General features: G+C 46.4%; 1 protein-coding gene across 1 annotated transcript in view; it reads left to right on the top strand.

Annotated features, from left to right (window-relative positions):
- ANOS1 (anosmin 1) overlaps positions 1–17,264 on the top strand; it is a gene marked incomplete at both ends in the record, with an annotated part of 134,353 nt that overhangs the window by 93,272 nt on the left and 23,817 nt on the right. The window contains 3 exons of the mRNA XM_080719542.1: positions 3,843–3,972; positions 10,859–11,064; positions 15,547–15,691. Of these exons, the coding sequence (XP_080575668.1) occupies positions 3,843–3,972; positions 10,859–11,064; positions 15,547–15,691 (481 nt within the window). The remainder of the gene's footprint in view (positions 1–3,842; positions 3,973–10,858; positions 11,065–15,546; positions 15,692–17,264) is intronic.

The following is a 17,264-nucleotide window of genomic DNA, read 5'->3' as shown; positions in this document are numbered from 1 at the left end:
CTGGCATCTCAGTACTTAGACAGGAGGATTGTAAATTACAGACCAGCCTGAGCAATTTAGCCAGGCCCTGTTTCAAACTAAAAAAAATAAAATAAAATAGGGCTGGGGCTGTAGCTCAGAGACAGAATGATGCCCTTAGGAATCTCCAGTACCACAAAAAACAGAAACAAAACACAACTGAGTGTAAGAGAAAGTCCAAAGTACACTTAGAAGGAGATCTCAAGACAGAGAAGGTAGAAGAAGAAAGAGTAAAAAGTTTCATGGTTGGGAATTTCCAGTTTTGCTGAGACGCAGGAATCCTGATCATCAGAAAGACCAACCAGGCTCCAGCAGGATCCTCGGAGTCATAGGACATGTTAATTAAACTGAAAATAAAGGCAAACAAATGGAAATTTCCAGGGCCAAAAAGAAAGGGAAGAGAAGGGGGAGGAGAGAGAGACAGAGACAGAGTAGAAAAGAAAGACAGGGAGAAACTGGAAATTTGGCTTAATTTGCTCAAAATGCCGAGAAGGGGAGATAATCTCATAATCTGATCACTCGCGTTTATGGTTTCAAAAATGACATTTTTTTTCCCCCCAGCTAAACTCAAAACCAACTAGGAAAAGTGAAGGGCGACGTACTGCGACGAGTTCATTTGTCCCTCGGTCAAACGTCGCCTGCATGTCCCGCTTTTCAGCCATTATTTCACACAGAGGCCTGGGTGGCGTGGAGTGGGACCCTCTGGAAAAGCCAGGAACTCCCCCCAATTCCATCAAGTCCTTTGTCTCTGTGTTGGTCTATGCCCAAACCAAGACGCCACCTGAATGGAAGCACTCCCAGACTTTATCTTAACACGTGTGCTTCCCTTCTGACTTGTGGAGAAAAGCAAAATATTTTCTTTTCTTTTTAAGAGCTGCTAACTGGACTACCAGCTGCTTAAAACAAATAACAAACAACACCCCCCTCCCCCCAAAAAAAGAAAAAAACCCAAAACAATACAAAAAACGCCCTGGGATATTGAAAAAGAATAAATTCTCTCTGGGGAAACTGCTTTGTGCTTTTTCACCAGCTAAAATCCCTCCTCAATATTTATGTCTACAAGAAAAACATTCCCACCTTAAATTGTTTTCTCCCAAGACTAGTTTCCTATTTCTTTTTAAAATCTAAAGTACGTTACAGTCTTCAGGTGTTTGGAAGAAGATCTTGCTTGTTTCTTTCTCAGCAGTGACATCTCAGAGGGGATTAAACACCAGAATGAAATATTTTAAAACATAAATAAAGGAAGAATTTGGTATTAAAGATAAAATGCGGTCAGGCGGGGTGGCGCACGCTTGTCATCCTAGTAGTTGGCAGGAGGCTGAGACAGAGAGATCTCAGATTTGAAGCCAGCCTTAGAAACTTAGCCAAACCCTGTTTCCAGATAAAAGATAAAATAGGACTGGGGGTAGAGCTCAGAGGAAGAAAGAATACTCTGGGGTTCCATCCTCAGTAAAGGAAGGAAGGAAGGGAGGGAGGAAGGAAGGAAGGAAGGAAGGAAGGAAGGAAGGAAGGAAGGGAGGATAAATTAGAAAAAAGAAAACCTGTGATTCCAATCTATATTTCTTCTGTAAAAGAGAAAAGTGGTTCACTTAAACTTGAAGCTTCTCAGGACACAGATTGAAATCGCCCTGGATTTTCCTGGCATGCCCTCAGAATAGCGGTGAAAATTTATTTGGAAATTTTCCCAAGTACGTGAAGATTGATAAAGCCACCCTTCATACAATTGTGGTTTTTTTTTTTTTTTTTCCTCCTCTCTTGTAGGAAGAGGAAAGAAAACGCTTGGAGTATTATTACCATGATTGAATTCTAGTTGTTTGCCTTATTTTTTGCTAGATAACAGCACACAGAATTCTGTCTTTGTTTAATGTTGTTGCGATCAGACTGGTTTTCACGTTTCTGAAACTCAAAGCAGAAACGGGACGGCGAAGTCAGACGAACGTGTCAACTTCAAGCAGATGTGGTGGGAGCCCGCCTTTAAGGGTTTCTGGCCTCATCTGGAGCTAGGAAGTGTTTGTCTTTGAGAGGCGGGCACGGAGGTGACAGTCCTTCTCCACACGTTATGTTTACCAGCAGATCTGTATTCAGTCCTACACCCCGGCGTCGCCCTCCCGGATAAGCTGGGTTTGGCACCAGACGGAGGCGAGACCACAGGCTCTAGGTCAGCACCTCAGGCAGAAGAAGATAGCCAAAAAGCACGAAGACTTCGCAAAGTCTCTTTCTCGGGACTGAATTTGTGGTACTGGGTTTGCAACCCAGGGACATTCTACCTCCAAGCTCCACCCCCAGCCCTATTTTTTTATTCTTTATTTTGAAACAGGGCCTCACTGAGTTGCAAAGGGCCTCGCTAAGTAGCTGAGCCTGGCCTCGAACCACGATGCTCCTGTCTCAGCCTCCCGAATGCTGGGATGACAAGCATGCGCCACCGTGTCCGGCTTCAAAGTCTTGGTTCCAGGATCCTCTGCAGAATCTAAAATCTGAGGATGCGCCAGTTTCTCAGACTATAGTACATGCACATAGCCCACGCACATCCTCCTGTTTACTCTTATGCTCTTATTTTTTTTATTTTTTGGCGGTACAACCCAGGGGCTTTTCTACCTCCGGGGTATACTCCCAGACCTATTTTCTATTTTATTTGGAAACAGGGTCTCACTAAGTTGCCGAGAGCCTCACTAAGTAGCCGAGGCTGGCTTCGAACCTGCGCCATCCTCCTGGCTCAGCCTCCCAAGCGCGGGGATTACAAGCGTGCGCCGCCGCGCCCGGCCCTTCTGTAGACTTTGCATTCCCCTTTGATTCTTTACAATACCCAATGCCAGGTTAAAGCTACATACATAATTGTTACACCCTGTTGTTTAGGGATTAAAGACAAGAGTGGAAGCCTGCATTTGTTCAGTACAAACAGAATTTTCCCTTGGATTCAACCAAGGCTGGTTGAATCCAGGATGCACAACTTGTTCATACAGTGGGTGGACTGTACCCAGTACACACTACCTTTCAGGACTGCTTCTATGCCCATATTATGTGATTCACTCAAAATTTTAAAAAAGTCTTCAGCTCCAATTTGTTTTTATATATCATTAGCACTCTATTGTGTGTGTGTGTGTGTGTGTGTGTGTGTGTGTGTGTGTGTGTGGTGCTGGGGGTGGAACCCAGGGACCTTCTACCTCTGGGCTCTACTCCCAGACCTATTTTATACTTTGTTTGGCACATGTGTATAATTCCACTACTTGGGAGGCTGAGACAGGTAGATCTTAGGTTGGACGCTGGTCTCAGCAATTTCTCAAGACCCTTAGCAACTCAGTGAGACCCTGTTTCAAAATAAAAAGTGCTAAGCCGGGCGTGGTGGCGCACACTTGTCATCCCCGCGCTTGGGAGGCGGAGACGTGAGGATGGTGCAGGTTCAAAGTCAGCCGCGCTGGCTTAAGAGACCCTGTTTCCAAATAAAAATATGAAATAGGTCTGGGAGTGTAGCCCAGAGGTAGAAGGGCTTCCAGAAACCCCAGTACCACCAAAATCATCATCATCATCATCATCATCATCATTAATTAATTAATTAATTAAAGGGGCTAGGGCTGTAGCTTCTCCAAGATAGAGCTCCCTTAGGTTCAATCCTCAGTTCCACACACACACATAAATAAAAAACAAGGTTAATAATTTTTGACAACTCTTTGCATATCTGGAAATAATAATGGTGTTACCACAGGGAAATCAAGGCTAAACTGATTCAGCCAATAAGTATGTGCATTTTTTAAAAAAATAAACACGCTCAATGGCCATGATAGAATAAAAACTGACCTTTCCCCTTGCTCTGTGATGTCTCCTCTCAGACCACTGACGAGCATGTCCAGCTGACCGACATCCGCCCCAGTCGGTGGTACCAGTTCCGAGTGGCCGCTGTCAACGTGCACGGGACCCGGGGCTTCACGGCCCCCAGCAAGCACTTCCGTTCCTCCAAAGGTCAGTGTGCCCCTCCTGCCTGGACCCGGACACTTGTCCCTTCACCCTCTCCATCTCTTAAACGTATCACTTAAACAGGTACTTGAACATATCGCTTGGACTTGGCGCAGAGAAGGGACCAGAGACATCGGAGGGTACCATGTCATTTATGCTGAAGGACCTCAGTGGACATGTTCCTTCAAATGCCATAGAAAATGGTCCAAATAATCCCGTGACCTTTCTCAACCCTGAAGTGGGGGTTTGCATGATTAATTTCTGTTGAACTGTTTCATAAAGACATTATGCATAGATTAATTAATTTGGGAGATAAAAGAGTGACTTTTAGCCGGGCATGGTGGGCACGCTTGTCATCCCCGCGCTTGGGAGGCCGAGACAGGAGGATCGTGCAGGTTCGAAGCCAGCCTCGCTGGTTTAGGAGACCCTGATTCCAAATAAAAATATAAAATAGGTCTGGGAGTGTAGCCCGGAGGTAGAAGGGCTTCCAGGAACCCCAGTACCACCAAAAAAAAAAAAAAAAAAAAAGACTCACTTTTAGCTGCTACAGTCTGTGGTCCTTTTTGAAACCACCGTTAAATTGAGTGTGAATTAACCTATTACTTTTGTTGTGTAATGCTAGAACTTTCATCCCTACCAGGTCACTTGATTGTTGCTTTAGTTTTTCTCTTTCAATGTATTGTAAAACCTCCGTGGTGTTAGATGAATACTGCATTACCACAGTGGCTGCTTTACCAAGAACCGAAGGACATAATTTGAATAGAGGTTAATAATATCCTCAGGTTTTTATCTCCAGTTACAGGGAAATGGATGGAACTGGAGGACATTATGCTAAGTGAGATTAGTCAGTCACAAAGAAGAAGAAATCGTATGCTCTCCCTAATAGGTGAAAGCTAGGGAGAAATGGGTAACAGGAGGAACTCTAGACGAAGAAGGAGAGCCTATAGATGGGCAAATAAGGCACCTGACTGAGGGGATGGAGGGGAAGAGGAAACTCTCCAAAGCACAGGATGTACGTAAACAAACGCATCAAAGTCAGTCTCCATACTTTCTAGTGCACCAAAAGCTACTTCATAGTCTGACAAGTGGGGGGAAGAGGGAGAGATGGAGGGAGGGAGGGAGGGAGGGAGAGAGGGATGGAGGGAGAGAGGGAGAAAGAGAGAGAAAGAGAGAGGAAGAAGAAGAAGGAGGAGGAGGAGGAAGAGAAGAATGGAAGGAGGAGCAGAAAGAGGGAGGAAGAAGAGGAGGAGAAGAAGAGGAAGAAGAAAAGAAGGAGAAGGAGGAGGAGGAGGAGGAGGAGGAGGAGGAGGAGGAGAAGAAGAAGAAGAAGAAGAAGAAGAAGAAGAAGAAGAAGAAGAAGAAGAATGGAAGGAGGAGAAGGAAGAGGGAGGAGGAAGAGGAGGAGAAAAAGAGGAAGAAGAGTAGAAGAAGGAGGAGGAGGAGAAGGAGAAGGAAAATGGAAGGAGGACAAGGAAGAGGGAGGAGGAAGAGGAGGAGAAGAAGAGGAAGAAGAGAAGAAGAAGAGGAAGAAGAAGAAGAAGAAGAAGAAGAAGAAGAAGAAGAAGAAGGAGGAGGAGGAGGAGGAGGAGGAGGAGGAGGAGAAGGGAAGGAGGACAAGGAAGAGGGAGGAGGAAGAGGAGGAGGAGGAAGAGGAGGAGAAGAAGAGGAAGAAGAGAAGAAGAAGAGGAAGAAGAAGAAGAAGAAGAAGAAGAAGAAGAAGGAAGGAGGAGGAGGAGGAGGAGGAGGAGGAGGAGAAGAAGGGAAGGAGGACAAGGAAGAGGGAGGAGGAAGAGGAGGAGGAGGAAGAGGAGGAGGAGGAAGAGGAGGAGAAGAAGAGGAGGAGAAGAAGAGGAAGAAGAGAAGAAGAAGAAGAAGAAGAAGAAGAAGAAGAAGAAGAAGAAGAAGAAGGGAAGGAGGACAAGGAAGAGGGAGGAGGAAGAGGAGGAGGAGGAAGAGGAGGAGGAAGAAAAGAGAAGACAAAGAGGAGGAGGGGGTAGGAGCAGGAGGAGGGAGCTGTAGCCTCTGAATTTAAACCGGCTCCTGTGGCATAAAAGGGCGCCCTTTTGTGAAATTTTAAGTCACATTGAAATATATACTTTTACTTCCCAATTTTATGAATATGCCCCAAACTCTATTTTGATCCAGTGCATGGCAGAAGCATTGGACGTGAGTTAGTAAACTCACAAACTCAGCATCCCCGCACAGGATGCCCAACGCGTTGTCTTGTGTTCTCGGTAAAGACGCCTCACAGACTGATGTGAGTCCCCTGGGTCAGCCGAGCGGTGGGTGGGGAGGAAGATGCCTGCCCCCTCTGCGATCTGTCCACAGGAGACTTCAGCACTAACAAGATGGCACCCTCCCATTCTTGCATTCGCCAATCCCATTGAACAGAGAAGAGAGGCTTACCTGGGAAATACTAGCCCGCGTTCCATTAAAATTTAGTTTGCCAGCCAGGCGTGGTGGCGCACGCTTGTAATCCCAGGATTTGGGAGGCTGAGAGGAGGATCACAGTTCGAAACCAGCCTCAGCTACTTAGTGAGGCCCTCTGCAACTCAGTGAGACCCTGTTTCAAAATAAAGTATAAAAAATAGGGCTGGCGGTGTAGCTCGCAGGTAAATGGCCCTGGGTTCCATCCCCACAATACCACACACACACAAAAAAATTAGTTTGTACAACATAAAATGCACCCATCATAGTTTCATAGTTTACAGCCCAGTGATTATTAATATATACTGAGCTAGGCAGCCATTACCAACATGTGTTAGAAAGAATCCATCATTTCAGAAAGATCTTTTATGCTTATGGGGAAAATCTAAGGGTAGGAAGAAAGTTATTTTTGTGTCTTTAGCTTATGTTATTAACTACAGCCCTGCCAGAGGGATAAACATCTTTTAGTTTAGGACATTTACTGCACACAAAAAAGCCTTTTTTTGGGGGGGAGGGAGAGTACTGGAGATCGAGCCCAGGGGCATTTCTATTTTATTTTTTTAAATAGGGTCTCACTAAGTGCCTGAGACTGGCCTCAAACTTGTCATCCTCCTGTCTCAGCTTCCCCATTACACATGGGGACTTTTTATAAAAAAAAAAAAAAGAGTCTAAGCCGGGCGTGGTGGCGCACGCTTGTAATCCCTGTTCTTAGGAGGCTGAGACAGGAGGATGGTGCAGGTTCGAAGCCAGACTCAGCTATTTAGTGAGGCTCTCAGCAACTTAGTGAGACCCTCTTTTCAAATAAAATATAAAATAGGTCTGGGAGTGTAGACCAGAGGTAGAAAAGCCCCTGGGTTCCACCCCCAGTACCATCAAAAAATAAAATAAAATAAAATAAAAAAAGAAAAGAGTCTAAAAGAGCAATCACACTGAATGACATGTGATTACTGCCTTTCTGGAAATACATGCATCCCCAAAGAAAATTTATTTATTTATTTATTTATTTATTTATTTATTTATTTGTGGTACTGGGGTTCCTGGAAGCCCTTCTACCTCCGGGCTACACTCCCAGACCTATTTTACATTTTTATTTGGAAACAGGGTCTCTTAAGCCAGCGCGGCTGGCTTTGAACCTGCGCCATCCTCCTGTCTCCGCCTCCCAGGCGTGGGGCATTACTTTTTTAAGTAAGCCAGGCGTGGAATCCAGGGGATGGAACCCAGGGGTTTTTCTACCTCCGGGCTACACTCCCAGACCTACTTTATATTTTATTTGGAAACAGGGTCTCACTAAGTTGCTGAGAGCCTCACTAAGTAGCTGAGGCTGGCTTCGAACCTGTGCGATCCTCCTGTCTCAGCCTCCCAAGCGCTGGGATTACAAGCGTGCGCCACCACGCCCAGCAAATAAATAGTACCAATCTTACATAACAAAATAATATATATTTAACAGATCTCATGAAGAATAAAGTTTAAAAATTCAACGTATGTTATCATTGACCAATTTCACATATCATGTTTTTTTTTTTTTTTTTTTGGTGTGTGTGTGTGGTCCTGCGGATGGAACCCAAGGTCTTTCTACCTCCGGGCTACACTCCCAGACCTATTTTATACTTTATTTGGAAACAGGGTCTCACTAAGTTGCTGAGAGCCTCACTAATTACCTGAGGCTGGCTTTGAACCTGCGCGATCCTCCTGTCTCCGCCTCCTAAGCGCGGGGATGACAAACGTGTGCCACCACGCCCTGTGAGACCTTGTTTTAAAATAAAAAAAAGTGAGCCAGGTGTGATGGCGCACGCTTGTCATCCCTGCGCTTGGGAGGTAGAAACAGGAGGATTGCATAGGTTCGAAGCCAACCGTGCCGGCTTAGGAGACCCTGTTTCCAAATAAAAAAATATAAAAAAAAATAGGTGTCTAGGAGTGTAGCCCGGTTGTGTGGTACTTGGAATGGAACTCAGGGGTCTTCTAACTCTGATCTACACTCCCAGACCTATTTTATATTTTATTTGGAAACAGGGTTTCCCAAAGTTGCTGAGAGCCTCACTAAGTAGCTGAGGCTGGCTTCGAACCCGCGCGATCCTCCTGTCTCAGCCTCCCAAGCGCTGGGATTACAAGTGTGCGCCACCATACCCGACCAGAAGTATTCTTATGATGTGTTTTAGTGGGAATTTTGATATATAGACACCTCTGGCAGATTGAGGAAGTGAACTAAGTGCGGTGGCATTTAATTGTCACCCCAGTACTTGGGAAGCTGAGACAGGAGGGTCACAGGTTGGAGACCAGCCTCAGCACCTTAGTGAGGCCCTTAGCAATTTAGTGAGACCCTATTTCAAAGTAAAAAATAAAAAGGGCAGGGGATGTTGCTTGGAGGTAGAATGTCCCTGGGTCCAGTCCCCAGTCCCTAGTAATAATAATAATAATAATAATAATAATAATAATAATAATAATAAATTTTTATAAAGGGTTATGGGTGTAGTTCAGAAGCAGAATCCCCAGTACCAGGAAACAAAAGAAATTAAACTGGTAAAATTTCTACATTCATTTCATTGCAAAAAAAATAATAAATATATATATATATATATATATATATATATATATATGTATATATATATATTGTGTGTGCTCAAGTGTTTATATGTTAGTCTGTGATTACTTATAATTGTCATTTTTTTGTGTGTGTGGTCTGGGGATTGAATTCAGGGTCATTCTACCTCCGAGCGACACCCCCAGCCCTATTTCTTATTCTTTATTTTGAAGCAGGGTCTCATTGAGTTGCAGAGGGCCTCACCAAGTAGCCGAGGCTGGCCTCGAACCTGTGCAATCCTCCAGTCTCAGACTCCCGAATGCTGGGATTGCAAGCGTGCACCACCACGCCCGGCGCTTATAATGCTCATTTCTTTACAGCCCTTGCAAGCTACTTAGGTGCTGTTGTTAAACCTGCAGGGGTGGCTTCTCTGCAACAGATGGCATTATCAGAAAGCCTTGCAGGAGCCAGCCTTACCCAGAGTGCTGCGGTTTCTCCCGGGACAGGCAGCCCTGGTCCTTTCCCATGAGATTTCATAACAGACCTGCCTTTTGCGAAGGGTGATAAGAGACTTCATCTGTCATTCTGCCCACGAGGCTCACAGTCGTGCTTTTGTGCCAAGCCTTCGTGCCTAGCATTTTGTTTCTTGTTTCGTGAACCTTAAAAAAGGTGAAGTGATAGAACCTGATATGTATCTTTCTGAAAGTCAGAAGGTCCATCTCCATTTGCAGAGAGCACGGCCCAGGACCACTGATAAAAGGAAATGCGTATCTACAGGTTTGAGGTTGGATATGCCTACTAAATAGTCAACATCCTCTGTACTAGAAGTCACAGGAGTTCTTCTCACGTGACTTCTCTGTACATAAGTAGAAGAAACTAATGCATGCTCAGGATCCCAAGGACTTGGGAGGCTGAGACAGGAGAATTGCAGGTTCAAGGCCAGCCTCAGCAGCATAACAAGATCTTCTTTCAAAATAAAATAGGGCTTGACCCAGGCGTGGTGGCGCACGCTTGTAATCCCAGCATTTGGGAGGCTGAATCAGGAGGATCGCGGTTCGAGGCCAACCTCAGCTACTTAGTGAGGCCCTCTGCAACTCAGTGAGACCCTGTTTCAAAATAAAGAATAAAAAATAGGGCTGGGGGTGTAGCTATGAAGTAGAATGCCCCTGGGTTTCACCCCTAGTACCACAAAATAATAATAATAATAATAATAATAATAATAATAATAATAATAATGCTGGAGATGTAGATCAGAGGTAGAATGCCCTTAGGTTTGATCCCCAACACCATAACAAGTAAACAAGGATTTGGGGAGGGCAGGAGGCTGAGATGTAGTTTTGATGAAGACTAACATTAAAGTCAGCGCAGAGGAGTTTCCTGGAAGCCAAACAAGGGGTGTGTTTCAGAGAAGGACGTGGTCGCCGGCATGGGTATTGCGGGTCCAAGGAGACAGCTCTGGGCACGGTGGCGTGCGCTTGTCATCCCAGCATTCGGGAGGCTGAGACAGGAGGATCGCGGTTCGCGGACAGCCTCAGCTTCTTAGCGAGGCCCTCTGCAACTCAGCGAGACCCGGTTTCAAAATAAAGAATAAAAAAATAGGGCTGAGGTGTCGCTCGGAGGTTGAATGGCCCTGGGTTCCATCCCCAGACCCGCAAAAAAAAAAAAAAAAAGAAGATTTCTGCTGTTGTTGTTGGCTGTTTAACTAGCAGTGTCCTCTAGCAACCCGCTTGGGCTAGTCCTCACCTACAGAATCACTGCAGTGCGAAACTTTCTTATATCCGACACTGAGCGACCTAACCTACTCCTCTGGACAGGGTGTGGACTAGAGCGGAGAGGAGAAAAGCAAGAGGACTTGGTGTGTGTGTGTGTGTGTGTGTGTGTGTGTGTGTGTGTGTGTGTTCCTTGGGTCATGGATTCAACCATCTTGTCTTTCTCCTGGGCTCCCAGATCCATCGGCCCCGCCAGCCCCAGCCAACCTGCGAATTGCAAACTCCACGGTGCACAGCGACGGCAGCGTCACGGTGACGGTGGCGTGGGACCTCCCCGAGGAGCCGGACATCCCCGTGCACCACTACAAGGTGCTGTGGAGCTGGACGGCCAGCAGCAAGTCACCCGTCCCGACCAAAAAGAAGCGGAGAAAGACGACCGATGCGGTGAGCGCAGATGCATGGGGTGCACTGCAGTCCCGAGCTCGGGGAGGAAGGGGCACAGGAGGGCTGGGCCTCCCCTTCATTTAGATACAACCTGGGGATTGCGGAAGCTCGGCTTTGCTGGGGTTTGGAGCAGGGTCCCCAAAGCCCCGGCCACAGGCCTGGTCCTGGCTCAACGCTATGGGGAGATGATGGAGCCTTTCCAGTGGGCCACTGGAAGCCCCTCGGGTCCCTGGCTTGGGCCCGGGGAGGGAGAGCAAGACCCCCCCCCCCACAGCCCCTTCTCCTCTCTGGTGGCAAGGTACCGGGGAACAGATTTTAGTCTGCCGCCAGCTGTCACCAGGATGATAAGCCTCATCCATAGTCATGGAGACTGTGGGCCGCGACCTCTGACTCTGGGAGCCGCAGGAGACCTGGCCGAGCACTTTAGCTTAGAGATTTATTACAGCAACAGGAAGGTGACGGGCACACAGGCCAAGTCTTTTGCTTTTTCTCCTCCTCCTCCTCTTCTCCTCCTTCTCCTTTCTCTTTCTCCCCTTCCTCCTTCTCCTCCTCCTCTTCCTCCTCCTCCTCCTCCTTCTTTTCTTCTTCCTCCTCCTCCTCCTTCTTTTCTTCTTCCTCCTCCTCCTCCTCCTTCTTTTCTTCTTCCTCCTCCTCTTCTTCTCCTCCTCTTCTTCTCCTCCTCCTCCTCCTTCTCCCTTTCCTCCTCCTCCTCCTCTCCTCCTCCTCCTCCTCTCCTCCTCCTCCTCTCCTCCTCCTCTCCTCCTCCTCCTCCTCCTCCTCCTCCTCCTCTCCTCCTCCTCCTCCTCCTCCTCCTCTCCTCCTCCTCCTCCTCTCCTCCTCCTCTCCTCCTCCTCCTCCTCTCCTCCTCCTCCTCCTCCTCCTCCTCCTCTCCTCCTCCTCCTCCTCCTCCTCCTCCTCTCCTCCTCCTCCTCCTCCTCCTCCTCCTCTTCTCCTCCTCCTCTTCTTCTTCCTCCTCCTTCAACTGGAGACTAAAGCTAGGGGTATTGTACCTCTGAGTCACACCTCAAACCAACCCACCCTTTCTTCCTTCCTTCCTTTCTTCCTTTCTCTCTTTCTCTTCCTTTCTTTCTTTCTTTCTTTCTTTCTTTCTTTCTTTCTTTCTTTCTTTCTTTCTTTCTTTCTTTCTTTCTTTCTTTCTTTCTATCTTCCCAGGGCCATTCTACCACTGAGCTACGCCACTAGCTCCCCTTCTTTATTTCTTATGTAGAAACAGCGCCTCACTAAATTGCTGAGGACCTTACTCTAAGTTGCTACGGTTGGCCTCCGACCTGTGAGCCTCCTGTCTCAGCTTCCAAAGTACTAGGATCATAGGCACGCGCCATCACGCCCAGCTCAGCCCTTTTACTTTTTTCATTTGAAACAGGGTCAGCTGGGCATGGTAGGGCACACTTGTAATCCTGGTAACTTGGGGCACTGAGATAGGAGGATCGCAGGTTCCAGACCAGCCTTGGCAACTGGCAAGACCCTGTTTCAACATAAAAAAAATAAAATTGGTGTGGGAATGTAGCTCAGAGGTAGAATGCCCCTGGGTTCAATCCTTAAAATCATGGAGAGAGAGAGAGAGAGAGGGAGAGGGAGAGAGAGAGAGAGAGAGAGAGAGAGAGAGAGAGAGAGAGAGAGAAGGAAGAAGAAGAAGAAGAAGAAGAAGAAGAAGAAGAAGAAGAAGAAGAAGAAGAAGAAGAAGGATGGAAGAAGGAAGAGGAGGAGGAAGAGGAGGTGGAGGAGGAAGAGAGGAGGAGAAGGAGGAGGAGGAGGAGGAGAAAGAGGAGGAGGAGGAAGCAGAGGAGGAAAAGGAAGAGGAGGAAGAGGAGGAGGAGGAGGAGGAGAAGGAGGAGGAGAAGGAAGAGGAGGGGAATAAAGAGAAATAAAAAATAAAAGGAAGGAAGGAAGGAAGGAAGGAAGGAAGGAAGGAAGGAAGGAAGGGGCTCTAAGTTCTAGCACGCTGGCCTCACACCTATGACCCCTGTCTGAGACCATCAAGTACCAGGATCCCAGGCGTGCATCAACTTCCTGGCTTCCATCTCTTGTTTTCTCTATTTTAGGGAAAAGCAATTATATTTGCCCATTGACCTACTATTATCAAAACAACAACAGTCACAACTTCAACTCTAGAAATGAAGGGAACAGCTTAAATGATTTCCATAATAACTGTCCATTGATAGAAAATGAGTCTATCCAAGTTGTTCTTTATATTTACTTGAGTTTTTTTTTTTTACGAAAACCTTGTCAGCCGGGCGTGGTGATGCCCGCTTGTCATCCCAGCATCCGGGAGGCTGAGACCTGAGGATCGTGGTTCGCGGGCAGCCTCAGCTACTTAGTGAGGCCCTCTGCAACTCAGTGAGACCCTGTTTCAAAATAAAGAATATAAAATAGGGCTAGGGGTGTAGCTTGGAGGTAGAATGCCCCCGAGTTCCATCCCCAGTACTGCAATAAATAAATAAATAACAGAGAGAGGGAGAGAGAGAAGCTTGTTCATTGGAAAGTACGTATTCATGGCTTTCCTGTTTCAAGGTGTCTCTACTGGTAATCTTACCAGTGGAAAAATAAACAACTCTGAAGGTGTACATTTCATAATAATGCTCTTCACATTGATTAAAGGAATCTCAAGTGATTTGTTTTCCAGATACCAAGAAATAAAATCTTCACTGAACCATTTTTTTGCAACAAGGTTTCTTTGACAGGGAACATCTTGCATCATAAAAAACGTTTAGTGCATAAAAACGTCATTTTGTTCCCTTTTAGTATACATTCCTTTTGACATCATAAAACTTTCATAAACACACTTCCTCCTCATTTGTGAAGTTTAATTCCATAAATATTTGTTTAGAAAAGATAACAAGACTTTCTTATTCTAAAGATTTCAACATTTGGGCCACTTAGAATTATAAAACATGTCATCAAAATTCCAGCCAGGCATGGTGGCACACACCTGTCATCCTAGCACTTGGGAGGCGAAGACAGGAAGATGACAGACTTGAGGGCAGCCTCAGCAATTTAGCAAGGCCCTGTCTCAAAATAAAAAAAAATAAAATAGGAGCCGGGTGTGGTGTAGCACTCTTGTCATCCCAGCTTTCGGGAGGCTGAGATAGGAGGATCGCGGTTCACGGACAGCCTCAGCTACTTAGTGAGGCCCTCTGCAACTCAGTGAGACCCTTTTTCAAAATAAAGAATAAAAAATAGGGCGTGGTGGTGCACACTTGTCATCCCCGCGCTTGGGAGGCGGAGACAGGAGGATCGCGCAAGTTCGAAGACAACCTCAGCTACTTAGTGAGGCTCTCAGCAACTTAATGAGGCTCTGTTTCCAAATAAAATATAAAATAGGTCTGGGAGTATAGCCCGGAGGTAGAAAAGCCCCTGGGATCCATCCCCAGTACCACAAAAAAATAAGAAAGAAAGAAAAAGAAAGAAAGAGAGAGAGAGAGAGAGAGAGAGAGAGAGAGAAAGAAAGAAAGAAAGAAAGAAAGAAAGAAAGAAAGAAAAAAAGAAAGAAAATTTTTAAAAAATTGGGCTGGAGGTATAGCTTGGAGGTAGAATGCCCCTAGGTTCCATCCCCAGAAAAGCCCCTGGGTTCCATCCCCAGTATCACAAGAAAGAAAGAAAGAAAGAAAGAAAGGAAGAAAGAAAGAAAGAAAGAAAGAAAGAAAGAAAGAAAGAAAGAAAGAGAAAGAAAGAAAGAAGAATTGGGCTGGAGGTATAGCTTGGAGGTAGAATGCCCCTAGGTTCCATCTCCAATACCACAAATAAATAAATAAATAAATAAATAAATAAATAAATAAATAAATAAATAAAACAGAGCTGGAGTCTAGCTCGGAGGAGGTAGAACGCCTCTGGGTTCAATCCCTAGCTCCACACAGCCAGAGGAATGCCATCTGTTAATGTACAAAGGGCATTAAAGTCATGATTCTGGACTCTTATTTAGAATCTCATTCTCCATGAAAATCTCTTTTCTTTTTTTTTCTTTTTAAAAAACTTTTTATTGGTGCATTATATTCATACATCATATTGGGGTAAAAAACTTGTGTGCACAGACATGTACACATCACTGATTTAACCCCTACCCAATTCCCACCCCATTCCCTCCCCGTCCCTCCCTCCCTTGCCCGGCTTAGTGGTTGACTTCGATATGTTTAAGCACATTGTGTGTTTTAGAGATTTTCCTCTTCCCCCCTCCTTTCTCCTCCTTTAGGTTGTCTTGTTTGCTCCTCTATAGGATTTCCTCTTTCAAGAGTTCCTCCTATGACCTGTTTCTCCCTAACTCTCACATATTAGGGAAAGCATCTGATTTCTTATTTTTTTGTGACTAATCTCACTTCTCATCCTAAAATGAGGTCTCACGGGGCCCGAACACCCTCCTGAGGAGGCTAACGGGTGACGTCGGGGTGCCTCTGAGGACACAGGAGATGCGCTGGGAAGGGCAGGAAGGTGCTTAGTGGTGATGGGGTCTGCTCTCTTCGCTCCCAGCTTCACAATTCCGTGGTCCTGGAGAAGCTTCAGCCCGACTGCGATTACACCGTGGAGCTGCAGGCCGTCACGTACTGGGGACAGGTTCGCCTCAAGAGCCCCAAGGTGTCCCTCCACTTCGCCTCCACGGGCGCCACCCGCAACAGTAAGTGGCCCTGGCCTCGAACCTCCAGCCGCTGGGGCCCAGCACGCCCCAGCTCCGCCCGAGTCCTGCAGAGGGGACGGGGATGTGGGGACAGCCCGGGGTCAGCCTCTTACCCAGCAGGTCCAATCACGCCCAGAGAGCGGCGCTTTAGCCACACGGGCCAGGGCGGCCCACGCGGCTGACATTTCAGCTGCTGTGGCTGGCACAAGCACAGTCTGTGTGGTTCACACATTCACAGAGACCCCTGGGGACACTTTTCCCTACTGTTAAGGGACACGGGACCGTGCATCTTTTCATTTATTTATTTATTTATTTATTTACTTTTTGCAGTACTGGGGATGGAACTCAGGGACATTCGACCTCTGAGCTCCACTCCCAGCCCTATTTTTTATTCTTTATTTTGAAGCAGGTCTCACTGAGTTGCAGAGGGCCTCGCTAAGTAGCTGAGTCTGGCCAACAACCGGGATCCTCCTGTCTCAGCCTCCAGAATGCTGGGATTACAAGTGTGCACCACCATGCTCGGCTCCTTATTATTATATTATTATTATTTTTTTTTTATTTTTATTATTATTATTATCAGTCTGGGATGGAACCCAGGGGCATTCTACCTCCGAGCTACACCGTCAGCCCTATTTTTTGTTCTTTCTTTTGAAACAGGGTCTCACTGAGTTGCAAAGGGCCTCACTAAGTAGCTGAGGCTGTCTGCGAACTGCGATCCTCCTGTCTCAGCCTCCCGAATGCTGGGATTATAAGTGTGAGCCACCACGCCTGGCTCATTATTCTTATTCTTATTTTTATTCTTATTATCATATTATTATTATTGTTGTTGTTGTTATTATTATTATTCTGGGATGGAACCCAGAGGCATTCTACTTCTGAGCTACACCCCCAGCCCTATTTTTTTTTTTTTTTTTTTTTGGTGGTACTGGGGGTGGAACCCAGAGGCTTTCTACCTCTGGGCTATACTCCCAGACCTTTTTTAAAATATATTTTATTGGGAAACAGGGTCTCACTAAGTTGCTGAGAGCCTCACTAAGTAGCTGAGGCTGGCTTCGAACCCGTGCGATCCTCCTGTCTCAGGTTCTCAAGCGCGGGGATTACAAGCGTGCGCCACCACGCCCGGCTCCAGCCCTATTTTTATTCTTTCTTTTGAAACAGGGTCTCACTGAGTTGCAGAGGGCCTCACTAAGTAGCTGAGGCTGTCCGTTAACCGGGATCCTCCGGTCTCAGCCTCCCGATGCTGGGATGACAAGCGTGCGCCACCACGCCCGGCTGGGACTGTGCCTCTTTTGAATTACAATGTTTAATCCTTTTAGATACTCTTTGATGATGCTCTTTGTGGCTGTGATATTTTGATGTTGTAAGAGAAATGTAACAAGAAAATAGGAAGGGCTTGCGGATGCAGTTCAGGGGTAGAACACGTTCCTAGCGTGTATAAAACTCAGGGTTCAATCCCCAGCACTACAGGAAGGAAGGAAGGAAGGAAGGAAGGAAGGAAGGAAGGAAGGAAGGAAGGAAGGAAGGAAGGGGAAGGGTGGGTGAAGGAAGGAGGAAAGAAGGAGGAAGGAAGGAA

Source organism: Muscardinus avellanarius (assembly GCF_963383645.1).
Source record: "Muscardinus avellanarius genome assembly, chromosome: X".
NCBI lineage: Eukaryota > Metazoa > Chordata > Mammalia > Rodentia > Gliridae > Muscardinus > Muscardinus avellanarius.
Note: the sequence above shows the minus strand (reverse complement) of the source record. Positions and strands in the feature narration are given on the sequence as shown.